A 27,309-nucleotide genomic window follows, 5' to 3' on the forward strand; every position below is an offset into this window, starting at 1 on the left:
TTTGGTAGCACACATCAAAATGGTGGTTGAATGGTTGTTCATCTCTGAGTCTTCCCCCGAAGCATGAGAACTCTATTAAAATAAAGACTGTTTCTCCTTTCCACCCTGGGGTGCTCGGCGTATTTTTGGATGTTTAATAAATATTGATAGACTGACTAAATCAATCAATCATGGGGAGACAAAAGAATTTGTTTTAGGTACTCAGTATATTTATAATTTTATCTTGTGGAAGTAATATTGAATGGACATGGTTTAGGCTGTTTCAAAAGGATCATTAAAAAGAAAATGATTCAATGAATTCATAAGTTATCAACTACAGCATTCCCCCTTATCGATAGTTTCACTTTCAGCAGTGTCACTTACTTGTAATCAACCATGGTCTGAAAATATTATAAGGGAAATTCCTGAAATAAACAATTCATAAGTTTTAAATCGCATGCCATTCTGAGTAGCCTAGCACTGTCCTGCTCTGTCCCACGGGATGTGAATAATCCCTTTGTCCACTGTGTCCATTAGTCATTCAGTAGCATCCTCGCTTATCAGATCAACTGTTTTGGTATCTCAGTGCTTGTGTTCAAGTAATCCTTATTTCACTTAATAATAATGGCCCCAAAGCACAAAAGCCTTGATGCTGTCAATACGGATACGCCACAGGGAAGCTTGTAAGTGCTTCCTTTAAGTGAAAAGGTGAACGTTCTCAACTTAATTAGAAAAGGAAAAAAATATCGTATGTAACCCTATAAGATCTCTATAACCATAAACCCCAAATCATCAATGATTATCCCCATTTCACAGAAGTAAGACAAAGAGTCTGCATTTCCAACAAGCTCCCAAGTGATGCTGATGCTGACCCTGGACCACACTTTTTCAGGTTCTAGCTCTTCAGCCTCCAATCTTCTGTACTCCCCACCGCCACCTCTGATTGACTCTCTCCTGAATTTCCTTCCCTTCCAGTCTAGTGTGAACTCCAAGGGCAGTAATTTGAACCACACCTTGCCCCTTTTGCCTTTCTGGAACAACAACCCTGGCAGTCTCCACCCCTGCACTGATAAAACCTCCAGTATTCAGCCACAGAACCACTAAAGGAAACCATGTAACTGCCACTGCTTTTATAACAAGTGTTTGATTTCTAAAGTCAAATAAGCAATCCTTCACTTTTTTCCTAGTCAGTTCCCCTTCCCGCTCTTTACTGCAACTTTGCCTAAATCTACCTAATCTCCTCAAGCCCCATACCCCCGCCTTTCAGGACTCAGTGAACACGATGTAAGGACGACCTCTTAGGGAGCCATCTTTAAGTCACATTTGTATAGTAACTATTGCATACCTTTAAAAAATTCCACTCAAAAATCCAACAATATCACGCTGACCTGGTGGCTCAGCTGGTTGGAGCATCCTCCCTCACACCACAAGGTTGCAGGTTCGATTCCTGGTCAGGACACATACCTAGGTTTCAGGTTTACTCCCCTGTCAGTCAAGGCACATATGGGAGATATGGAATCAATCAATGTTTCTGTCTCACATTAATGTTTCCTTCTCTCTAAAATCAGTAAACAAAATGGAGATCATATGGAGGGTTATCAGTGGGATGGGGAAGGGGGGAGAATGGGGGGGAAAGTACAGGGAATAAGAAGCATAATTGGTAGGCACAAAATAGACAGGAACAGGTTAAGATTAGTATAGGAAATGTGAAGCCAAAAAACTTATCTGTACAACCCATGGACATGAACTAAGGTGGGGGGATGCTGGTGAACGGGGGGTGCAGGGCAGAGGGGGATAAAGGGGGAAAATGGGACAACTGTAATAGCATAATCAACAAAATATACTTAAAATAAAACAAAATCAGTGAGGTGAGGATTTAAAACATCCAGCAATATCATATTAAAATTTTACAACTATTAGAAAATTCTTTCCAATTAAACTAGACTATTTCTGTAAGAAACACCTCACACAATGAACCGGATCATGCGACGCTACGGTCTTAGTTCCTAACATTCTCCGTTTTGCTGCCTGGGAATCATAGGCAGCCTCGGGACTCAGAGCTCAGTTCCGCAACAGTGTCCATGTGAAACAAAAACGGCCAGCAAACCCTTGAAGGCACGTTCAACTCACTCAGGGCACGTTGAAAAAATGTTTCCTGGGCTTCAGTGAGAGAAACCTAGTTCAATTCATTTGGAGTGGGGCCCTGGCACCACAATTTTTAACCCGTTGAAGAGGAATGTTACCGCAAGTCAGCGATGTTCAAACTTTTTACAGTCACAGGGCCTTGGCAGGAGTCCCTCCTTACCCTGACAGGTAATGCGTGACAGGCGTGTGAGGTCTCTGCTGGCATCACAAACTGCCTCAGGTTTTGGTGAAGCCCTTGTTCCCCGCAGTGTAAACACAGACCACCCAGTCCGTTCAGAAGGAAGCATTTTAGGAAGGGAGAACGGAGAAATTGACTTAGGAAGTGTTGGTGGAGGGCGCACTGAATTTACAAATAGTGACTCTGCTTCCTAATGTGTGGTCTGCAGTTTTAAACGTAACTCTGATTTACTCAAATCTCCTACACCACATATATTTGTCGGAAATTGTCCTGGACTCCCCACTTGACGGCCTTTAGAACTTTTACACACATGCATTCTTCTTTCTTAAATCCCACGCGACTGCGGAACAGGGCTGAGGAGCCTGGCGCGGCTGGGGGCGCGGTCCCAGCGACTCCGGCGCAGACACTGCGGAGACCCTTAAGAGCCCGCGCCAGACCCTCGGCACCCCGAGCTCGCGGGGCGCATCCTGGGACGCCAGGTGAGCCGCAGGGGCGCCGGCCCGCAACGGCCAGCGTGGGAAGCCGGCCGAACTTTCCTCATCTCCAAATTTGCAGCGGCTGGAAACCCTCGGCAGAGCGTCCCGATCCCATCGGCGGCCGGAGTTGTGGAGGAGCGGAGGACACACTTCCAGCCCAGCAAAGACTAAAGCTGCTGCGGGTCCGCACAGCCCCGCGCGCCCCTGCATCCTAGCGGGGCGCGAGCGTCGGGTCTCCCAGGTGAGATGAAGACAGAAGAGCCCGCGCCCCGCGCGCCTCGGCCCCGCCTAGAAGGAACCCCGCGGCGTCTGAATGGGCCAGAGAGACGTCAGTCAGGACTCGTGGGAGCGCCCGCCCCCTTGCCCGGCTATAATGAGTGGCCCGGCCCCGCGGCCGCGGGCGGGTGAAGGTGCGCGCCCGTGCCGGGGTGAGGCTGAGGGCGCGCGCGGCCGGGTGCAGCTGCCGCAGCTGCCGGGCGGCGAACAGCAGCCGAGACCCGGGGAGGGAAGGAACGGGAGGGGGCGAGATGGATGGCACCCGGGGCTGCCCGTGTTCCGTTCGCACTAACTCCCGAAGGTGTTGCTTCCAACTTTTACCTCCTTAGGAAGCAGGAAACGACAGTGTTAGGAGATCTGACACTAGAGTGTCAGTGCCGGATCTAGTAACGCCCATATCAGTCCCCCCTCCAACCGCGCACCTTGCGTCCCCCCAGTTCCTTGTCTGGTCTCAGCTTTGTTACCATTTTTATTCACCTCCAGAACATGGACTTCGCCTGCCTCTGGCTAGGGCTGCTGCTGCCTTTGGTAGCTGCGCTGGATTTCAGCTACCACCACCAGGAAGAGATGGAAGAGTTTTTGAAGAATGTTGCCCAAAACTACACTTCTATCACTCACTTACACAGTATTGGGAAATCTGTGAAAGGTAGGGTCCGTCTCGTGCACTTTTCCAAACCTCGCTTTCATTCATTAAATATACCTTAGCTTCATGTCCCCTCTCTATGAAGCTACTCAGAGGAGCTCCAAGTGGGCACACCAATGCCTTGCTTGTTGGTGGTTTTCTGCTTTTGTGTGTTGTGTTGCTTTATTTTGTCAGGGGAGTAGTAACAGGATGACCTGAGTTTTACTAAATGCTTCTGCTGTCATTCCATGTCACTGAGTCCTAGGAGTTAATGAATGGTGTTCTGTCTTTTGGATCTCGCGAACATCAGTTGCCTGGAATGTGTATTCTCGTTCTTTTTTCTAGACAAGCTTCTGATAGGAAAGTCAGTCCGTCTGTCCATCTCAGGTTTCCCTTTTTGTTGACTTCTTTAAATATGATTCAGACTGTTAGTATCTCGTCTAAAGGTCTCTTTTGAACTAAAATAGTGCAATTCTATTGATGAGATTTTCTTGTCATGTATAATTACCCGAAATGCTTCAAGTTTTGCAAAAAATATATTGGCTCTGATGCTGTTAAAGGCTGTTTTTAAAATCACCCATTTGAATAAGACAATTGCTGGATAATAAATACACATTAAGAGTGATTGCTACTGCTTCTAGCATTTTCACATTTATCATTTAATTGTTTTATTGATTTAATTTAGAAACTAGATATTAAGTATAAATATGTAACTTTATATTAAATAGTTACCATTTTTATAGATGGGGGTGTTGAATCATAAAGATATTAAGTATTTTGCCCAAGATCACCCCAATGTTAAGTTTTATCACCAGGTTTTGCACTCAGGTCACTACTTCAAGGCTTGGACATTGGGGCAAGGCAAATAATTTTGATCACATATTACTTCTTAATCCTCTTTAATTGCATTGGTACCTGCAAAGAGATTACCTGAAATACGTGCTTAAATCAAAGTCTTGTCAAGTTTATATAGTTTGGATCTCAATTTTTTGTCTTCAAGCTCTAACTGGATTTTAGCTCTGAGCTTTTCAGCCAACTGGGAGTCTCTTAATTGCCATATTCTTACTGTTTCCCCTCAAATTAAGGTCAAGGTTTCTATATTAGAAAACTGATATTACATAAATTTACTTATGTGCAATGTAAAATAAAACTCCTGGGCTTATCTGTGTGATGGCACCTTTGTTTTTAAACCACATTGCCAGAGAGATGGTGCCAGACCTACTCTGCATTGCTCTATAATCTAAAAGCATAGAGATTGCATGTATGAGAAATCATATCTTGAATCAGCATATGTATTCAACCTTTTGAAATCACTTCCACCTGAGGTTAGATAGGAGCAATTTTAAAAGATCTAAGAGTACTAATTATATTAATAAAAGAAATATAGAACACAACTAGCTTGAGTTATTGTTCAGTCATCATTTAAACCACAAGATGAGGAGGATGTTGTTAATTTTCAAGTACAAAATTAAGTACTAGATTTGGTAATTTTTTTTTTATTTTTGCAAACACAGAGTGCTTGTGAAAGAAACCTGGGGACTCTCTTAATGTGAACCAGCTATTTTGATCTACCCTGCGTGATATCAGACCACAGAGCAGGAGGTTTTTTTACTTTGTATGCACTCCTGCGGTTAAAGTGCTGAGGAGCTATCATGTAAAAATGATATGACACCAGTGGTTAAATATGTGCACTGAGTATGTTCTGAATAATTACTCAGATTGAGAAAAATCCCAAATCTGCTATTAGGTTCCAAGTGGTAGGTTAAAGTACACACTAGTAGCTGGGCATCAGTTTCTCCTGTATCTGCATGTTAGTATGAGCATTAAAGACAGAGCTGCTTTGTAGGCACTCTTCACTAGGCAGGCAATTTTCGAGGGCCAACCTGCCCTCTAGAGCAGGAGTACCGATCTCTTTTCCCTTGTTGTCAAGGGAAAAAAAAAGACAACAACCAACACAACAAGAGCCATTGGTGAGAATGAATCAAAATTATACCTATTTTTTGTCAGATTGGCAAAAAATAAAACATTTTTTGGTGTGCTGCAGAATTTTAGTAGTTAATGTGTACCATGAGATAAAAAAGATTAAAAATAGCTGCTCTAGTGTAAGATAAGTTTGCTTAGCAAATAAGATTTATCACACATGGTATTTATTTTCCTTTTCTTATGACTATGGGCAACCTACTCAGAAGGGAGAGTAATACTCCTACCTTGCCAAATACATTTTTAATTTTTGTATATGCATATTTCATATATTTTCACTGTTGTAATAGTGGATTCCAGGCTACTTTTTCTTTAATTCTCATTATTTTAAGACATATTTCTATGAACTGACAGAGTCTGCCGATATGAATTGGTTGCTATATAGTATTTTATCCTCTTGATTATCTGAGTTTTCTTAAGTCATTCACCTCTTTAAGACATCTGTATAGATTCTGATTATCTTTTTTTATAAATAGTGATGCTATAAATCCTTCAGGGTATGTCATGATAAGTACATTTTATTATATTTGGTGATTTTGTTCAGTTTTTTATTTGAACTGTTTGAAAACCACAGAGAGGTTGAGTGCACGTATACCTTTCACCTAGGTTTCAGACATGGTACTGGTAGACTGACCATGTTTCAGTTGAATCTTTGGAGAAACTGCACTACCAAATAACATAGTAAAGAAAATCTACATGAAACAAGAGAAGCAACTTAAACAAACAAACAAAACACCTGACAACTGAGTTGAGAAAAATCAGTACAAGTACAATGTTCATTGGTTCCTTCCTCTGTTCAGTTAAAGAAGCTTCTGCCCCTTCCCCTCCTTGTGTGAAATTTCTAGCCCCATTTGAGTAGCAGGATGCCTGGAACATATTTGTTCCAGTAATTTGTATCTATTTGATGGATTGAATATTTGCTGAGCAAATGCCATGTGAACCAAGTGAAGATGTGTGCCATTTATTCTCTACTTCATTAGTTCTCTACATTCAGTAGTCTGCTTTAAAATATAAATGTATTGGTAGGAAGGATGCAGACATGGAATGGACTGGACTCTCACCTACCTGTGGTGGATAAAAAATTGGTATGTCTTAGGCAGCAAGGAGTCCCAGTCCCACACCAGGCGCTCCAGCCCAGGGTTCCAGTGCCAGGAAGATAACTTCTGGCTAAAACAACCAGAGGGGACAGAGTCAGAGGAAGAAAATTCTAGACTCCCAAGTGGTTCATTCCTCTTAAAAAACCTACACACAGACTTACTGAGACTCACTCCCTCTGAGCTCCAGCACCAGGGTAGCACCTTGAAAGGTACCAGTAGCATACAAGGAGAAACTGAAGTACCTGGCATCAAGGCAAGCAGAGGCCATTGTCCCTTTTCTGAACACTCCCCTCGACAGAGCCACAGAGCCTGTAGGATGGTGCCACATCTGGGACTCCATCAACCTGGCTAACACTGTTTGCCCCATCCTGAAGATCCCCAGAGACTCCGTCCCACTCAACTTAGAGGCCCACCCAAGCTGCTTTTCCGTATGAATGCTGGTCTTGGCTCATGCTTCACAACTTCCTAAATCCTCTCTGGTTTCAGTGAGCCCCAGGCCTGGCACTAGCAGCAGCCAGCCTAGATTCATAGCTTCGCTTCACCTGGGGATCTCCAAGTCTAGCACATGTAGCAGCCATCTCAGATTGCTTTATAACCCAGGCAGGATGAACCAGGACAAAAACACAGGTGGGAGCTAACCTTGGCCTGTACCACTCAGGAAACCCCAGAGCCTGCACACCCAGTGGACAACTATGGACCACATCAAAGCACCACACCCTGTCCCTGCACAACTGACCCTCCACAGGGAGTGGAGGTTGGTGGTTAGTGATCATAGCTAGTCCTTGCAGCTGACTGGCCTGGGTAAATCCCTCCCATTGACCTGGCAACAGCAATCATGTCTCAACTATAAGAGGAGAGAGTACTCAGCCCACACAAAGGGCACACCAGCTTGAGTGATAGAGGAGGCTGTGCCACTGGACCCTATAGGACACCTGCTACATTAGTTCACACCACCAAGTCATGAGTCGAAGCAGCTCTACCTAATACATAGAAACAAACATGGGGAAGCTGCCAAAATGAAACAAAGAAACATGACCCAATTGAAAGAACTGATCAAAACTCTAGAAAAAGAACTAAACAAAATGGAGATAAACAATCTATCAGATGCAGAGTTCAAAGCACTGATTATGAGGATGCTCAAGGAACTTAGTGAGGACCTCAGCAGCATAATAAAGATTCAGTCAGAAACAAAGGAGAAACTAATTGAAATAAAGAACAATTTATAGGGAAATAGCAGTAGAGTGGATGGAGCCAAGAATCAAATCAATGACCTGGAACATAAGGACACAAAAAACAACCATGCAGAACCACAAAAAGAAAAAAGAATCCAAAAAACTGAGGATAGTATAAGCAGCCTCTGGGACAACTTCAAGTTTTCCAACATTCACATCATAGGGAGAAGAGAAGAGAAAGAGCAAGTAATCTCTTTGAAAAAGAGATAGATGGGAAATCTACTTGAAAAAAATAATGAAACACAACTTCCCTAATTTGGTGAAGGAAATAGACATGCAAGTCCAGAAAGCAGAGTCCTAAACAAGATGGATGCACTCCAAGACACATCATAATTAAAATGCTAAAGGTAAAGAGAGAATTTCTTAAAAGCAGCAAGAGAAAAGGAGTTAGTTCCCTAGAGGGGATTTCTCATAAGACTGCTAGCTGATTTCTCAAAAGAATCTTTGCAGCTAGAAGGGATTAGCAAGAAATATTCAAAGTCATGAAAAGCAGGGGACTACAGCCAAGATTGCTTTGCTCAGCAAAGCTATCATTTAGAATTAAAGGGCAGATAAAGAGCTTCCCAGACAAGAAAAAACTAAAGGAATTCATTGTCACCAAACCATTATTATATGAAATGTTAAAGGGTCTTATTTAAGAAAAAGAAGATCAAAACTATGAACAATAAAATGGCAGATATATATATCATTTTTTAATCTAAAAAATAAAATAAAATATAAATGTATTTATTGTGGATTTGCCCTGCTTAGCCATACCCCCCAAAATTAGTTCTAGCACCATTATAAATGAGAAGTCCTACCATCTCTGTTTTAAGAATCATATCTTGCCTTTGAAATTTTACTTTATCTAATTAAGGAAGCTTGGAAAGGGCAAAAAGTAGATAATAAAAATCTCTGTTATCAAGTGTTTTCCATGTATTAGGTATTTTAATGCCTTATTTCAATCTCAACAACTCAAAGTAGGCATTTTCCTCATTTACTGAAGAGGTCAAATATGGCACAGAGAATTTAACTTGCTGAAAATCACACGGCTGGCAAGTGTTAGAGGGAGGTTTCGAACTCAGATTCACCTATTTCCCAAGCGCATCTCTTTTCCCTTTAAAGAAGTAGCTTGAGTGGACCCGGAGATTATTATGCCAAGTGAAATAAGCCAGTGAGAGAAAGACAAATACCATATGTTTTCACTTATATGTGGAATCCAATGAACAAAATAAGCTGATGAACAAAATAGAAACAGAGGCATGAAGACACGGAACAGAGTGACAGAGGGTGGGGGAGGGAGGATTGGATGGAGAAAGGTGAGGGGATTAGTCAAAGAACACACCTGCATAACCCACAGGCACAGACACCCATGTGTGTCATGGCCAGAGGGAGGGGTAGGGAGTGGGACTGGGTGGAGGTGGGCAAAGAGGGGGAAAATGGGGACATAGGTAAGAGAGTGAACAATAAAAATCAGGTTAAGGAAAAGCAGCTTGACATAGATGTAGCTGGTTACATGGAGACTGAGGTTGTTAGTGGAGGGTTTCAGATTCATGGTTTGGGCCACGGAAGTGTTGTCCATTACAGTACTCATTAGCCCCTCTGTTAGTGAGCAGCTGAAATGCGGCTAGACCAAACTGAGATGTCCTAAAGTGGCTTTGAAGACTTAACAGGAAAAAACCAAAATTCTCCATTAGTACTTTATATTGATTACATGTTAAAAGGATATTTTAATGCATAGGTTAAATAAGAAATACTTAAAATTAATTTCATCTGTTTCTTTTTGCCTTTATTAATGTGGTTTTGGTTCCTAAGACATTTTAAATTACATATGTGACTTTTATTATATTTTGATGGGCTATGTTGATCTAGAGAGACATTTATTAGTAATATTTTTCTGCGTACACAAAGAATTCAAGTTCATTTAGAAAATTTGGAAAATACCAAAAAGAAAAAGAAAATCTCACCATCCAAAGGAAACAGGTGCCTTCCCCCTTCCAGCGCACCAAATATCTTGTTTGTCCATGCAAACATTTTATTTAGAAAATTTGATTTTTAAAAAGATTTTATTGATTTTTTTTTTTAGAGAGAGGGGTAGAGAGAGAGAGAAAGAGAAACATCATGTGGTTGCCTCTTGCATGCCCCCAACTGGGGACCTGGACTGCAACCCAGGCATGCACCCTGACTGGGAATTGAACCAGCAACCCTTTGGTTTACAGGCTGGCACTCAGTCCACTTAGCCACGCCAGCCATGGTGAAAATTTGATTTTTCATGATTGTTTTGTGTCCTATCAATGGATATACTATTGTTTATTTAACCCATACTGCACTGATGGACATTTAGTTTGCTTCTAAACTTTCCTTCTTATAAACAATGCCATAGTGAACATCCTGGCAGCTAAGACAGCAAAAGTTGTCAATACACAAGCTTTGGAACCACAGTGTCCAAGTTCAAATTCTAGGTTCTCTACTCTGTAGGCAGTTTGACCTTGGGTTGTTAGCACAAAATCAGTGCTACATAAGAGCTATTGTTAGGGAGACATCTGCTGCTATTAGGGATATGTTTTCATAAAAGTAAATTACTAGGTCTTAAGCAGTTTTATGTTATTTCATACATGTGACCAAATTGCCTTACAAAAAGATTGTATTGATTTAAAATCTCATGAGAAATGTATGCTAAGGAAAGAACAAGTCTTATATTACTCATAAATCAATACTGGCAGTGATTTGAAAGCTTAGTGAAGTATTTGTGAAAGAGTACAAAGTTTTCATTTTCCAAGATGAATATGTCTTAGAGATCTACTGTATATCATAGTGCCTATAGATAATAATACTATATTGTATGCTTAAAATTTTGCCAAAAGGATAGATGTTATGTTGAGGCGATGATGATGACGATGATGAAAGATTAGTGTATATCAACTTTTATTTGTGTTTAATGTATAAGGGAGAATTTCTTTCTCATGCTTTTTTTCACCCAAGAACTCTAATCTTCATATATTCATTCAACAAATATTGACTTAACTCCTCTACCAGGGGTCTTTACACAATTTCAGATGCTCAAAAGTCTCCCTAGATTTGGCTTAGATCCCTGCCCTGAAGAGGTGTGTACTATGTTCACACACACAGGTCTCTCATTGTCTACTGCCCTTGACTGTGTAGATTTTGGCAGGTGGTTGGCCCTCAAAAGAAAAAACAAAAACAGACATTGTATATTAAATTTTGCCACAACACTTAGTTTTCTGTCACAGTCTGTTTACTTCTCAGGTACGGTCATGAAGCCAGTTTGCCTGAGATCCTGTATAAAATGCTCTTTGTGACATAAGGGAGTGGGGTATACTGAGGACTGAATATCTAGAAAACCACTAAAATCTAGGAGTTTCAGCTGAAATACACATGTTTGTGATTTCAAGTTACACTGATTAAGCAAGACTTTCCCCTTCTTTAACTTGAAATGCAAAGTTTTTTGTTCTGAAACATCTTATAGATATTGCCCTTATTTATAACCATTCAGGGGTTTTTTTAAAGGCACTGTTTTTTGTTTGTTGGTTTGTTTGTTTTCTTATAAGGAAATTATTTAGACTGATTCTGTTTGTAGTATAATTTAAAAGAGAATATCCTAAAAATAACACAGAATTTTACTCTGCTTCTTATATCTAGTAACCATTTTTATTCCAAATCTCAAATGTATCTAAACAGAAATACTCTAGATGCAAATGGCATTTGAAACTTAAAAAAAAATGACAGCCAACGTCAAGTAAATTTTACTATTTCCTAGCACTTTACATATCTGTTCCCCTGAATCATTTTCATGATTTTATAAAATACCATTATTATCCCCATATTTGCATGTGAAGAACTGATATAACATGAATTGCCCATAGTTTGTAAATGACAGATAGGTGACTGGAACCAGTCTGTCTTATGCCAAATAATAAACAAACCCTTAAACTTTTTTTGCTGTAGAGGAAAGATTCTCCGGTTATCTTAGTCTCTGTTCTTGTCACCTACCCTGCCTCCTACAGATCTTCCCCCCAGCTCCTGTGATTCTGAAAAAGTTGACAAGCATCCTCTGCCACCCAAGCATATTAAATGTTTATGGGGTTTTTTTTTTGGGGGGGGGGGGTTGGTGTGAGTGACCTGTGGAATTTCTTGAACCCTTTTCAGTATTCACAGTTTCATCCAAAGCAGTTTGAATTCCTAATTTTTTTGCTGTAAACTTAATATTTCCTATATGCAAAACTCTTGGATTATGAGACAGAAGACGGCAGAGATTCTGGTTTACACACTCATGGGACACCACCCATCCACCAAACTGCATCTTCTGAAAACAGTGGTTCTCATTAAGAGCAGTAGCCCCCCCTAGAGGGAATTTTGGAAATTGAGGGGATGTTTAGGCTTTATAAATCTTGGGTTGGGGGAGGTGGTCGCTCCTGGTGTATCCTGATCTTGTTAGCAATGCACAGAATAGTCATGCATAGTGAAAAATTGCCCCCTATATTTTTTGATACCCTCTGTAGGGGAAAGACCAGCTTAGAATGATCAGAACCTAAAACCAAACTCTGGTTTTGGTAACAAAATACTTCCCCTCACAATTTTAATATATACTGAAATTTCCAGAAATGTAACTATAGATATGATGAGAAGAATTTGATTTTATTTTTCTCTGAACTTGACTGAAAGATATTTCACATTCATAAAATACTCGCATCAGTGACCACACAACTGTATTAGTCTGCATTCGGAATAGATGCAGTCACCGTGATGCTCAAGGACAATCAGCCTTCTGTATCCACAAGTTCTGCATTGCTGGATTCAACCCACTGCAGATCAACAATAGATTTACAAGTTACATCGTTGCTGATGTATATGATATAGTTAGGTCCGCCATGGTTGCATCTGTACTGAACACGTACAGACTTCTGGTTTCTTGTCATTATTCTCTAAACAATACTTACAACTATTTACACTGTACTCACATTACTGTATTAAATATTATGAGTAATTTAGAAATGATTTAAAGTATTCAGGGGGATGTGTGTAGATTGTATGCAAACATTACACCACTTTCTATAAGGGACTTGAGGATCCTTGTTCCATAGGCATTGGGGAAGTACCCTGATCCTGGACCAGGGTAAAAAGGACCTGGCCCCGGTGGTTGAATGGGATACTGGTGACCGGGGGAGTCCTGGGACCCGTGCCCATGGATGCAGAGGGAGCACTGTGGAGATGAGCATCCGACTGTTCCATTGTGTCTCCTAGTGGACTGTGCCCAAATTTTTACATTCTGATTCTATGTTTTGTTATAAGTTGCTTTCCTTTTATTTCTCCTTTGTATACAGTTCGAACACTAAACTGACCTTTTTGAAATTATGTATATAAATATTATATTTTCTAGGAATTTCATGCCAGCATGGTAAAGGGAGAGCTGCAGACTACTGGGCTTGAGAAAAGGGCCATAGACTGATGGGGTTAGGAGCAGTTCGTCTGCGGTCACAGACAGAGAGCTGATAGGGACCCCGTTCAGATTCGCGGAGCAGCATCTTAAAAGGTGTTTGGTCTCTGCTCTCAGTCAGTGCACACATGTGTCTAGAGGTAACACAGTGGTGACAGCCGTATCTAGGGTCGGGAGGTGACAACTCCCATTAGCTCTGTTTGTATATTTAGAATTTTTCTGTAAGAGTGCAGAGCTGGAAAGTATAAAAAGAATCTTAAACATAGGTAGTAGTGGAACTAATATATGCTCACCCGTTATCTTATTTTGTTAATAAGAACCTAAAGATTTTTTAATCCTAAATTAAAATCTAAAAAAATACTAAATACCAATGTGCATTTGGGTTAGGGGAAGGGGATTAGATCAAATCTTCCTATCTAGTGATTTAAAACAATTGGTAGTCTCCCTAACTTCTTAGCAATTCAACATAATGTAATACACTATAGCAGTTTGCTGAGAGGTTTGTTAAGTCCTAATTTGAGTGTGTGTTAAAACAGACATGAGTTGCACATGAATAATGTTTCCCATCTGTGCATGTCAGATGTTTAAGTTGAAGGACCAAGTTTCTAGTCTGTGACCTTTCACATACATAACTTCAAACCGAGGGCTTTGTCTTCACTGCGTCAGGGAAGGCGCAGCCAGCTTCAAACAAGTTCCCTTCAAACTGGCCCAGAGACTTATCATGAATTTACCCAGAGCTGCAGATAGTGGCCTTTTTGGTGGGGTATGAAGGCATTAAAAATAGGGCTTATGTACTTGGAGTGTTCACCCTATTACAGAGTTCACCAGAAGAAACCTGCTAAGTAGCTCTTCTATTTGTTTAAATAAAGGGCTTTCAATTAGGCACTTTCCCAAGTCTTTAGTTTCTCCAACAGGAATCTCTCTGAGGGCATGAGAGCTGCACCCATGGCACACAACAGGTAAAATTCAGCACAGTGTTCATTCTTAGAGCAGGTGTGGATGTGACAGACCATTGACCATTCATTCAGTTCATCAAGGCTTAGTTCAAAATGGTACCGTTTCCTGGAAGCCTATTTCTAGTCCTGGGCAGAGTTAGGGTCCTGCATCCCTCTTCCCCAGTGTCTTCCAGTAGCTCCAGCTACGTTGCCCCTGGAGAGCAGGGACCAGGCTTTGTTCACCCTGCATCCTAAGCCAATGCGTGCTTACATGTGGCAGGCGATCTCAGGGTCAAAGCAGAGAGCTCTTCCATGTGTGGTAAATGAAACATGAATGTAAATATACCTTCATACAGTATAATATGTTACTATTTTGTAGAAGTACATAAGATGTATATTTTTATATATACTTTTATATAGTTACATATACTACATGTAACTTTAGGTAATAACTTTGTAAGATTATACATATTGTATGTAGTAAGTACTTCAGTCTCTTAAGAAAATGAATTTTTTTTGCAATGTAAACTTTTTTTGGCTAAAACTATTTTATGGTAAGTAATATGATAACTTGGAGAGGTAGAAGTTAAGGACCTCATTATGCCACAGCTCCAGATAAGTTCCCAGAGCGGAGGAGGAGGCAGCGAGGAAGTGAGTGTGTTTCAGGAGGTAAAGGACATAATGAATTATTCACTGACAAGCCTAAAGTTGTTCTTCCCCCTCCCGTCAGCCCCCCAAGCCTAACCAAACATGCATCAAAAGCAGAGAGGTAAATACAGGACACACACACACCCCTCCATTAAGCAGAGTTTAAGTAAATATCCTGGGTTTTATCTGAACAACACAAGAATAATTCAAGTGTCTATTTAGAGAATGTAAAAATAGAGAAATGGAACATGTGATGAAGGCTTTCCCCCCAAAAGTTAAACAGAGATTTGAAACCCCTCAATTTTAAGGGTCTTTTTTCCTCCATACTCAGCAATGTTGTACAGATTTAAGATGAAAGCAGCCAACATGTTTAACTATTCTTGCTGTGAGTGGTTCAGAAAGGCGTGGGTTTGGGAAATACACAGGTATATAGACTGCTGAATGTATCTTAGCTTTAATTTTTAGTCCCTATTAATATTCACTCACATGCCATTGCTGGTGACTCAGTTGAGCCCAACTATTAAAATTCTTTTATTTTTTAAATTATATTTTATTCATTATGCTATTACAGTTGTCCCAATTTTCCCCCTTTGCCGACTATCCAGGACCCTTGCCCCACATCCCCTCCAGGACCCTTGCCCCACATCCCCTCACCATTGTCCATGTTCATGGGTCATGCGTATAAGTTCTTTGGCTACTCCATTCCCTACACTGTACTTTACATCCCCATGGCTATTCCCTAACTACATATTTGTACTTCTTAATTCCCTCACTTCTTCACCCATTCCTTCACAAGCCCTTCCATTTGGCAGCCATCAAAATGCTTTACCGTATCCATGAATCTGTCTCTGTTTGTGTTGTCTTGTTTGCTTAGTTTGTTTTTTACATTCAATTGTTGACAGATATATATTTTTGTCACTTTACTATTCATAGTTTTTATTTTTCTCATTTTTCTTCAATAATTCCCTTTAATATTTCATATAATAATGGTTTGATGACAATGAACTCCTTTAGTTTTTTCTTGTCTGGGAAGCTCTTTATCTGCCCTTTGATTCTAAATGATAGCTTTGCTGGGCAGAGCAATCTTGACTGTAGGCGTCTGCTTTTCATGACTTTGAATATTTCTTGCTAATCCCTTCTAGCCTGCAAAGTTTCTTTTGAGAAATCAGCTGACAGTCTTATAAGAACTTCCCTCTAGGTAACTAACTCCTTTTCTCTTGCTGCTTTTAAGAGTCTCTCTTTACCTTTAACCTTTAGCATTTTAATTACGATGTGTCTTGGAGTGCATCCATCTTGTTTAGGAGTCTCTGCTTCCCGGACTTGCATGTCTATTTCCTTCACCAAATTAGGGAAGCTGTGTTTCATTACTTTTCAAATAGATTTCCAATTTCTTGCTCTTTTTCCTCTCCTTCTGGCATCCCTATGATGAGAGTGTTGAATCACTTGAAGTTTTCCTGAAAATTGCTTACACTATCCTCCAGTTTTTTGGGGTTTTTTTTAAATTCCTTTTTCTTCTTGTTGTTCTGATTGGTTGTTTTCTTGTTCCTTATGTTCCAAATCATTATTTGATTCTCAGCTCCACCCACTCTACTGTTGTTTCCCTATGAATTGTTCTTTATTTCAATTAGTTTCTCCTTTGTTTCTGACTGAATCTCTTTTATGTTACTGAGGTCCTCACTAAGTCCCTTGAGCATCCTCATAACCAGTGTTTTGGACTCTGCATCTGATAGATTGCTTATCTCCATTTTGTTTAGCTCTTTTTCTGGAGTTTTGATCAGTTGTTTTCTTTAGGGCATGTTTCTCCTCATATTGGCAGCCTCCCCGTGTTTGTCTCTATGTATTAGGTAGAGCTGCTATGACCCTCTTGGTAGTGTGAACTAGTGTAGCAGGTGTCCTATAGGGTCCAGTGGCACAGCCTCCCCTATCACTCAAGCTGAGTACTTGAGGTGCACCCATTGTGTGGGCTGAGTATATCCTCCTCTTGTAGCTGAGCCTTGGTTGCTGTTGGCAGGTCAATGGGAGGGATTTATCCATGCCAGTCAGCTGCAAGGACTAGCTATGACCACTGACCACCAACTTCTGTCGTCTGGGAGGATCAGTTGTGCAGGGACAGGTGGTGGTGCTTTGATGTGGTCTGTAGCTGTCTACTGGGTGTGCAGGCCCTGAGATTTCTGGGGTGGTGCAGGGCAAGGTCTGCCCCCACCTGTGTTCTTCCCAGGGCCACCCTGCCTGAACTGTAAAGCAATCTGAGATGGCTGCTATTTGTGCTGGGCTTGGAGATTTCCAGGTGAAGCCAAGCAGTGAATCTAGGCTGGCTGCTGCTAGTGCAAGGCCTGGGGCCACTTAGCAAGAGGTGTAGGGACTGAGGACTCACTGAGGCTGGCCCTTATTCATTTGAGAGGATTTAGGAAGTTGTGAAACATGAGTCAAGACCAGCTATTCCTATGGAAAAGCAGCTTGGGTGGGCACATAGTTGGATGGGACAGTGTCTCTGGCAATCTCCAGGGCAGGACACACAATTTAACTAGGTCGATGGAGTCTTAGATATGGCACCAGCCTACTGGCTCTGTTAGGGGGAGAGTTCAGAAAAGGGACAGTGTCTTTTCCTGCCTTTCTCTCTGGGAGAAAGCTGTCTCCAGCTCTTGCTCTAATGCAAGCCACTTCAGTTTCTCCCTGTATGCCACTGGTGCTTTTCAAGCTGCTACCCTAGTGCTGGAGCTCAGAGGGAGTGAGTCTGAGTAAGTCTGTGTGTGAGTTCTTTAAGAGGAACTGCTTAGGACTCTAAAAGTTTCTTCCACTGACTCAATCCCTGCTGGTTTTGTTTTGTTTTGTTTTGGTTTTGGTTTTTTTTTTGAGCCAGAAGTTGTGGGGACTTATTTTCCTGGCACTGGGACCCTGGGCTAGGGGGTCTGGTGTGGGGCTGAGACTCCTTACTACTGAGATATCCCTCCTGAATTTTTATCTACCACACATTGGTATGGGACCAGCCTGCTCCAAATCTCTGCTCCTCCTACCAGTCTGGATGGATGTGATTTCTTTAATTCCTTAGTTGTCAGGCTTCCTTCCATTCAGCACATTTTCTGATGGTTCTAAGTGATGGTTGTTCTATATTTTAGTTGTAATTTTGATGTGGTTGTGCTAGGAAGCAAGCTTCCTATGCCACCACCTTGACTGAAAGTCCTTAAAATTCTTTTAAAGGGGAGTATTTACTCTTGTGAAAGTGTAGACACCTGGCAACAGGTGGGGACCACAGGTCATTTTAACATGTGGTAATTCCACAGGAGCTTTCCCATCAGTTTGTTCTATTACTCTAACAGACTCAGAGGAATAATCATACTGTACTGGAGATATCCTAGAGATAAGCCTAGCTGGTTTATCATTTGTTGCTAGTAAGTTCCTTTCTATGTGTAAAGAAATAGAAAAATAAATTGGGAAACACCATATTCTAACCTTAACAAACATGTAATTGGGTTTGGTCATCTTTTGAGTTTTAAGAACATGTACTTTTTAATGTATAAAACGTGTTTTCAGAGTCTGTCGTGCAGAGGTGGAGGGCGAGCGCTGAGGCGTGGAAGTAGAAGGGGTGCTCCGTGCACACACACCCCCCGCCGCCCCCCCCCCCCCGCCACCCGGGGAGCTGAAGCTCAGTGAGCCAGGAGAGAGGTCCTGGATGGAGTGGGAGTGAAAGGTGTGCTGGGGACAGACCACAGAGCGCCTCAGCAGCCAGTCAAACATGGAGAGTTTGAATTCTGTTCTGAGAATAGGCTTGAGGAGTTTTACGCAGAATGACGTGATCTGATTAGGTCTGAAAAAAGATGATTCTGGCTGCTGAGTGGAGAATCACTGAGGAGCAAGTATATGTGCAGGGGGAAAAAATCCAACTAGAGTAATCCAGGCCAATATTGATGGTGATTTGGATTAGAAAATGAGAGAAGTGGAGGGATTCCTCTCCTGGAGATGTGTTTGGAAATAAAACCAACAATATTTGCTAATGGATTGGAAGGTGAGTGGGCAGAGAAAAATTAAAAATCCAGGATGACTTTTAGGATTTATGTTTGGTCAACTGAGAGTATGAGTTTTGTTTACCAAGATGGGAAAAACTAGAAGAGGACAGGTTTGGGGTGAAATCATGAGCTCTGACTTGGACAAGTTTTTATATGTTTGAAATCCTTAGTAGACATAAAGTGGGGGTGTCCAGAGGACAGCTGGGTATGTGTGTGGGATTTGGGGGAGAGGCTGGGCTGTACACATAAAACTGAGGGTCATCAACATATAGACATATGATGACACTGAAACCCATGGAACTAATAAAATAATCTAGAGAGTGGAGATAAAAGAAGGCAGGAATAGAGCGGTAGGACAATGTACTGTTTAGAGTCCGGTAGAGATAGAAGCCAACACAGGAGATGGAAAGAAAATCAGCAATGAGGCGAGAGAAAAACAGGGGGTGGTATCACAGACATCAAGAAAGGGCAGCAGTTCAAGAAAGAGGCTGTTTCGGGTCCCCTGACCACCCGCTAGTGAATTGCCAGAAAGGCTAATGATTCAACATAAAGTTGTACTCACAGTTAGGAGTTATTAAGCAAAGGATAGAGTGAAGAAACAGCACGATAGTGAAATATATAGGCAAAGATGAGAGAAGTCAGCATACACTTTCTTCTCTCCCTCGGTGAGGCTTCCACAGGTGGATGTTTCTCTCCAGCTGTGAATTGTGCCTCCACCTGGGGAAGCCAGCTCATGTCTCAGCAGCTCAGAGTTCCTCCAGGGAGCTGGCCAGCGCCTTGTGCATCTGGCCAGCGTGCAGACCCATGCTCGGTACCAGGTGCACATTATGAACCTTCCTGCTTACTTTAAACACTGCTTTCACTCAGCTTGGCACATCCTGACCCACTGACGTGGTGGTACAAAGTAACATCATTAATTACTGAACATTTCAGGAGTTTAGGGTCATTACTGTGACTGCAGGTGTTCCCAGAGATAAGCCGGAAGTGAATGGGACAGACCATGTCAGTTCTTTCCTTGCTGAGGTCATGGTCAACCCTGCTGAATGCTGCCCTAAGTGAAAACTGAGAGCCGTAAAGTTAAGTGAAAGATCTTAAAGGACAGTTAGTTAAATTCTATTTTTGTCTAGACAGATTGATTTCATTTACTCAGCAAACAGGTATTGAATGCCTATATAGTTTGTGGCATGAGGCATAGGAATATGGAGGTAAAAGATGTGGTTCCTGCCCTGGGGGAGTTGAGAGTCTGAGGGTGGGTGGGAGGGGAGAGTCATTCAATAAAAGCAGATGTGATTGGCCCCAAGGGTGTCTGTGGTCGCTGACACCAAAAGGATAAACAGAAGCCAGCCAGGTGAGAGGGAGAAAGCAAGACAATAAATAGCATGTTGAAAGGCTTGGCAGTGAAGGAGCGTATTGACCTTGAGGAACAGAAGAAATTCGGTGTGGCTGGAGAGGGGAGAGGGAGGGAGGAAGGAGATAGGGGCGGGTCAGGGAGCAGCTCCTTCGGTTAAAGACTTTTTGCTTAGCCCATGGGGAGTCATTATTGTTCTAGGGACTCCTGCACGATCATAAAATAGGAAAATTCTTCTGGTGGAAAAATTTCTGATAAATTTATAATTCATCATGCATTAGAATTCCCTTCCCATGCATTAGAAAGATTCCCTTTAAGAAATAAGATAGAACAGCAGTTTCTGGAATTTAAAAATGAAAAAGTAAGGAAACACCAACACACTGGGGTGAGTAAACCAGAGCACCAACCAGAGTATTATCAAATCTGTTCAACTAATAACAGTCCCTGAGAACAATCAGTGAGAAGAATTCCGATGTAAATACCATAATTGGATCAAATTGTTCACTGAGAAGAAACTCAGTCTTACCATTGGAACTTCTTCGAAATGTTTCAAGAGTGTCACACACTGTCGTTTCTTTTTGCTCTCACAGAACATAGATCACACAGAAAGAAATGATTCTGTAATCAGCAACTTTGTAGACAAATTCTGTGCATGCAAACCAGACAGAAACTGAACAAGATGAACTAAATCTATAATTCAAAGAAAACTGCCAGAGTATCTAGGAGGAGATAATTTTTTTCCTAGCTCTACCGAGATATAATTGACATATAACAGTGTGTAAGCTTAAAGTATATGATGTGATGATTTGATACACATGTACCTTATAAAATGATCATAATAAGGTTAGTTAACACATCCATCACCTAATTACTATTTCGTGGTTATAGTAGTGAAAACATTTAAGATCTACTCTTTTAGCAACTTTCAAGCATATAACACAGTATTGTTAACTATACTCACTGTGCTGTATATGAGCTCCTCAAACCTCATTTCTCTTATAACTGGAAGTTCGTACCCTTTGACGAATACCTGCCCATTCCTCCCAACCCTTACCCCCAGTAACCATCATTCTACTCTCTATGAGTTCAGCTTTTTTAGATTCCACATGTAAGTGAAATCATACAGTACTGTCTTTCTCTGACTTATTTCACTTAGCTTAATGCTAAGTTTCACCCATATTGTAGCAAATGACAGGATTTCCTTCTTGTTTATGGCTGAATGATGTGAGTGTTTGTGCTTTCTTCATCCATTCATCCATCTATAAATCCTTTGGTTGTTTCCATGCCTTGGCTGCTTGTGAGTGATGCTGCAGTGATCATGGGGTACAGGTACCTCTTGGAGATGGAGATTTCATTTCCTGTGGATACATATCCACAAGTGGGATTGCCGGATCATATGGTAGTTCTCATTTTTTCTGAGGAACCTCCATACTGTTTTCCATGGTGACTGTACCAATTTACATTCCCACCAGCAGTGCACAAGACAGGAACAGCTACTTTCTACTTAAAAATAGTTTGGGACCCTGACCAGTGTGGCTCAGTTGGTTGGGTGTTATCTTGCAAAGTGAAAGGTCACTGGTTTGATTCCTGGTCAGGGCACGTGTCTGGGTTGCGGGTTTGGGTTGCGTACAAGAGGTAACCGATTGATGTTTTTCGCTCACATTCATGTTTCTCTCCCTCTCTTTCTCCCTCCCTTCTTCTCTGTCTACAAATAAATAAATAAAATCTTTGAAAAAATAATTTTGGAACACTGTTATTATGAAACACAGTCACTTGTATTTTCAGGTGGTGCGTGGCCGCACTGAGAGGGAGCTTACCCTGATCTCATGGTCTAGGTACGCTGTTCAGTCGGAGCAGCGCGGGCAGGGCACAGAGGGCACCTGTTAAGTTCCAGGCACCATGCTAGTCCCTTTACAGACTTTCCTCCTTTGAACTATATAAAAACCCTGTGACATGTTATTTACATTCCCATTTTAGAGCCGAGAGGACAAAAAGATTTTATAGATGAAGAAATGGAGGATCTAAAATTATATCTTGGTAACTAAGAGATTTGGGTCATTACCCCAAATTTGTCTTTTTAAATTCATTGTTATATTTGTTCAACAAATATTTTCTGAGCTCCTGTTGTCTGCCTGAATCTGTGTGGGAGGATGCATGACCTGGACCTTTCCCGTTGGGAGTTCAGGCGGGAGCCTGGTCTGCACTTCAATGGGGAAAGCATTGTAACACAGGCCTGGCCCCTAGGGTGCTTGATAAAGTCCAGAAAGGCTTATCAGGGAAGCTGATACTTGAATAAAGCTTTGGATGTTACCAGGCAGATAGGTGAGGGGATAAGGATTCCAGGTAGAATGAATGGAAAAAGATACTGAAGTCAGAAGGGCAGGGCGGGGTGGTGCTGCAGAGAGCAGCTGGAGCCCTGTGTGCCGAGGACACGGGCCTGCCCTTGCCCGTGTGGACAAGGATAAAGACAGACAGCAGTGTCCAATGTATCTCAGCATCCAGGGATCTTAGTTTGTGCTCACTGGGAAATACAAAGTTATAGAGGGATTTTTGTTATCATGGTGGTTGTTTTTACAAAACAGATCGTTCAAAGAACAGTGATAAATAGGGAAAATATTTTGACTCCTGTAACTCTTCACTGAAAATGCAGTATGTGTAAGCCCCAAGAGAACTGTTTCCATAGGACATTCTGTTCTCTGTCCTTGGGAAAATATGTTTAAAAAGGAATAAAAAGGGGGTATTTGAGGATTAGTAATAAAGTTGGACACTTTGTTGAATGCTTACTACGTACTGGCTACTTTCACATTATTTTACATCCTGACATCAGGGAATCAGGTCGTGCTATCCCTGTTTTAGAGATGGGAAGCTGAAGCTTAGGGAAAGGTGACTTGTCCAAGACAACTTGGTCAGACAGTGGCAGAGCCGGGCACTCCGACCCAGGCCTGTCAAGATTGAAGGCCCCAGTTCTCCGAGCTTTCAAGTCATCTGTGGGGCCTGGAGGCTTTTGTGAGGTGACTTGGAATACTTCAGTGGGTAAGGTAATTGGCAGTTTGGGGTCCCCTTCCTTAAACCAGGGCACCTCAGCTTTAACTTCTTACATTGGATTTTCACATCAGGCTTTATTGTATGAAAGTTCCGTGACCAGGGTGGGTGGCATGACCAGGCTACCTGTGCAAGAACAGACTGAGGATGTGCCGCAAGCAAGGCAACATGCCGGACTCCCGGGCGCATGCCAAGGGGTATCAGTTCCCACCCTTTGGAACATAGTATTCTAGAGGGACGTGTATCAGTGGTGCTTTACAAAGGTTCAGAGCCCTCTGGAACCGATCGAAACAAGATGCTATCTGTTAGGAAAATACTGAATATATTCTATATAACAAGCCAAATGCTAGGGGCTTGTGTAAATAACAGAGTACTTGGCTGATCACTTATCGGTTGAGTTAGGAAAGAGATATCTTAACCCTCCCCTTGCCCATGTCCTTGCTATGATCGGGGCAGATACAGTCTCTCTAAATATCTGAAGAAACTCAGAAACACTTCACTACTTCTCCTGGTTTGCCTTGGCTAAGAGCTCCCTCCTCACAGCTGACTCAGATTTACACAGACTCTGTTCATTGACAAGGTGGAGCTAGAGAGTAGGAGGCACAATCTGGCCCTCAGGAACTTTGGGTTTTCCAGTGAGCACAGACTAAGATGCCTTGGATGCTAAGGCTGCAGAACCCCTGAGGGAAGATTATGTATAAGACATCAAGCTCACTCAGCATCCTGAATGTCCAGGAAGGGAAGACACCAATGTAGAGACATTGAGCTATGCTGGCCAGCCTCAACTGTGTGTCCTGTGAATGAGATGGTTGGGTTAACATGTAACCATGTCCGTCCTCACCACTGGGGTCCCACTTGCTAACAGGGGAAAGCTTTTCCCTGCATACTAGAGGTGGAGCTAGAAATGCATTAAAGAAAAACAAAAAAACCTTTTACACTGGGTAAATTAACAGAATCCCACATTGCTGCCCTGGCTGGGTTGCTCAGTTGGTTGGAGTGTCATCCCATACACCAAACGGTTGTGGGTTCAGTGCCCCTGTCAGGGCACATGCCTAGATCGTACGTTTGATCTCTGGTTGGGGTGCATATAGTAAGCAACCAATCAATGTTTCCCTCTCTCTCTCTCTCTCTCTCCCTCTCTCTCTCTCTCTCTCTCTCTCTCTCCCCGCCACCTCTCTCTAAAATCAATTTAAAAAAAGAATCCCAGACTGCCAAACACTGGGGCATGCTCCATTCATCAGCAGCCCAAACTATATTTCCTCTAAGGGACACATTATGAGCTGGTATAATGGTATATGTAGTCTAGTGATAAACAACTCAGTTTAGAGGTGGAAACTCTAGGGAAATACAGTCAGCTAATGGACCAGAATGGAGCCTATTATTGGAGAGATGGTAACTCTCCAGGCTTTTGAGTTCCAAATCATCTCAGGCTCATAAGAATCACAGTGTGATTTTAGAGGTTGTAAGTGACCAATAGAGTATAATAATGCCTTTCCTTATATTTGTTTTTTAATATAGCCACCTTTAAAACAAGTTATCATCTGGCAGTCACTTTAATCATAGATTAATTGATTGTTTAACAAAGTAATTTTAATTTTTAAAATCTTCATAAGAAAAGATCTTGGTATCAGGTATTGAAATTGGGGGGCTTTCAGAATAGAAGAAAATGCCATATTTATACCCATGTCCATAAATACAGAACTATTTGTGAAACAATAATATGACAGTTATTAATAGTGGTTAAGAACACAGTCTCTGAAGAGTACAGATTACCTGGGTTCAAATCCTGGTCTTACTGTGTAGTAACTGTTTTCCTGGACCAGCTGCTTACCCTCTGTGTGCTTATTTCCTCTTTTGTAAAATGGAAATGATAGTTTTTACTTCATAGTTTGATGAGAGGGTTAAATAAGTTACTAGATATTAAGTGCTCAAAATGTGGTTGGCACATAATAAATGCTATAGAAGTGTATGCTACTCTTATTGGCTATTATAGAAATTGGGGTATTTAGCAACTTGGAAGTGTAGCACTGACACAGGCTTTAGTGTTTAAAATACTTGAAGCTGCTGTTTATTGAGGGCATCTTAGGTGTCAGGCACAAGATTTGTGCTTTATCTCACTGAATTTCACAACATCTTGCAGGATAAGTACCAAGTGACAACTTAGAGACTGACTTGCCCAGGGCCATGAAGCAAGTAGCTGGTTGACTCAGACCTGAACTCCCAGTCTGCAGAGCTCGGCTCCCGCCCCCACTGCACCTGCAGATTTAGGCTGACCTCATTCCTGCCAGCACACCCTGTGACCTGGGCCAGACAAGTTACAGCATCCGGGCCAGACCCTCTGTTTTCCAGAGGAGGACCATGAGGATGTTGGATTAAATGAATTGCTGAAGGTCACCCTCTAATGAGACTGTGGAGTCCAGGTTAGGAAACCAGACCTAGTATGAAGGCTCTGTCTCTCTCTGTAGGGTCCAGTTGTCCATGGTAGAGTTGGCAAAGAAGACTCAGAATAAGCTGTCCGACACCAGATAACTGACTCCATTGGGGTCTAGCATAGGTGCACTAGGGTATGGGTAACAAACCATCTTTTGCTTTTATTGGTGAATGAACATAGAAAAATCAGAGTTTTTGTTTTCCCACTTCTACATTTGTTTTGGAAAGTCCCCTGTCTCTTCAAGGGGTTTAAAATCATGCTTAATAATAATGTAATAATCACAGAAAAAGAACAGCCCATGTTTCTTCTTATCACTGTTTATCACTGGCCCTCAGCAGATGACAGCTTTCTGTCCCATAGAGAAATGCATTCGAACGAAGTGTGTGTGAGGGTGTAGATGTAGAGCATTATTTACGACAGTAAGAAATGAAAATGGTAGTTATCTAATTAGTGCTATTGAATTGTATACTTAAAATGGTTAAAATGACAAAATTCATGTCACATGTCTTACACAATTTTTTAAAACTAATATAACATACCGAAACCATCAAACTATATTCTTTAAATGGGTGAATTGTATAGTATATGAATTATATCTCAATAAAAGCTGTTTAAAAACAAGCCATCAACAGAGATTTGACTACTTTATGCTGTACCCAGCAATGGAACTTTATACAGCCTTTCTGAGAGAATGGGGTAGTTTTTATGTTTTGATGTGGGAAATGTCCAGAATAGACTGTGACAAAAAAAAGGTTCATATGCAAACTTTTTCCTATGCATTTACGTGTGTACACATGAAGACAGTTCCATTTTACGGGTGTCCCCCCACACACATCAGCAGGCAACCTGCCTTTTCCCCCCTGGGTGCTGGAGGTTGGCACATGTAGCCATGCCTCACTGTCTTTAACTGCTTCGTGCTATTCCCGGTTTGATTTCCTCATAGCTTGTTTTATCATTGCCATGCTGATGGGTACTTAGGGCATTTACAACTTCTAGGGATTTCCGGCAGTGCTGTGATCCATACCTTTGACAAGCACATGAGCTCAGTAATTTCCCAAGGTAGGCATCGCTAAATCGAAAGGTGCATGCATTTTTATGCTTGGTACATGCTGACAGATTGCCCTTCCATAAGATGTATTGTTTCACTCCCAACACCACACGAGTATGTACATTTCCCCATACCCTAACCAACGCTTTAAATATTTTCCAATCCAAAGGGTAAAAAAAATATATCTCCATTTTAAATTGTACTTCCATGATTAAAAATCAGAATGGGCATGTTTATACATTTATTTCACCTTCTATAAACATTGAGGTTTAAATATTTTCCCATCTCATGGGTAAAAAAGATAATCTCCATTTTAAATTCTATTTTCACAATGAAAAATCACAGCGGGCATGTGTTTACACTTATCCCACCTCCTACAGACATTGAGGCTGAGCTCCAGTGGCCGGAGACACCAGTGAACAAACAGGCCTCTG

General features: G+C 41.6%; 1 protein-coding gene and 1 pseudogene across 1 annotated transcript in view; both read left to right on the forward strand.

The window, feature by feature from the left end:
- LOC123812555 overlaps window positions 1–2,993 on the forward strand; it is an 86,723-nt pseudogene extending 83,730 nt beyond the window's left edge.
- A 190-nt stretch (window positions 2,994–3,183) lies between these two features.
- Window positions 3,184–27,309, forward strand: part of CPM (carboxypeptidase M) — an 83,403-nt gene continuing 59,277 nt past the window's right edge. Inside the window, exons 1-2 of the mRNA XM_045829944.1 lie at window positions 3,184–3,206; window positions 3,538–3,700. Of these exons, the coding sequence (XP_045685900.1) occupies window positions 3,541–3,700 (160 nt within the window). The 5' untranslated portion in view covers window positions 3,184–3,206; window positions 3,538–3,540. The remainder of the gene's footprint in view (window positions 3,207–3,537; window positions 3,701–27,309) is intronic.

This window comes from Phyllostomus hastatus, unplaced genomic scaffold (genome assembly GCF_019186645.2).
Source record: "Phyllostomus hastatus isolate PE091 unplaced genomic scaffold, TTU_PhHast_1.1 phas_scaffold_93, whole genome shotgun sequence".
In the NCBI taxonomy this organism is placed as follows: Eukaryota; Metazoa; Chordata; class Mammalia; order Chiroptera; family Phyllostomidae; genus Phyllostomus; species Phyllostomus hastatus.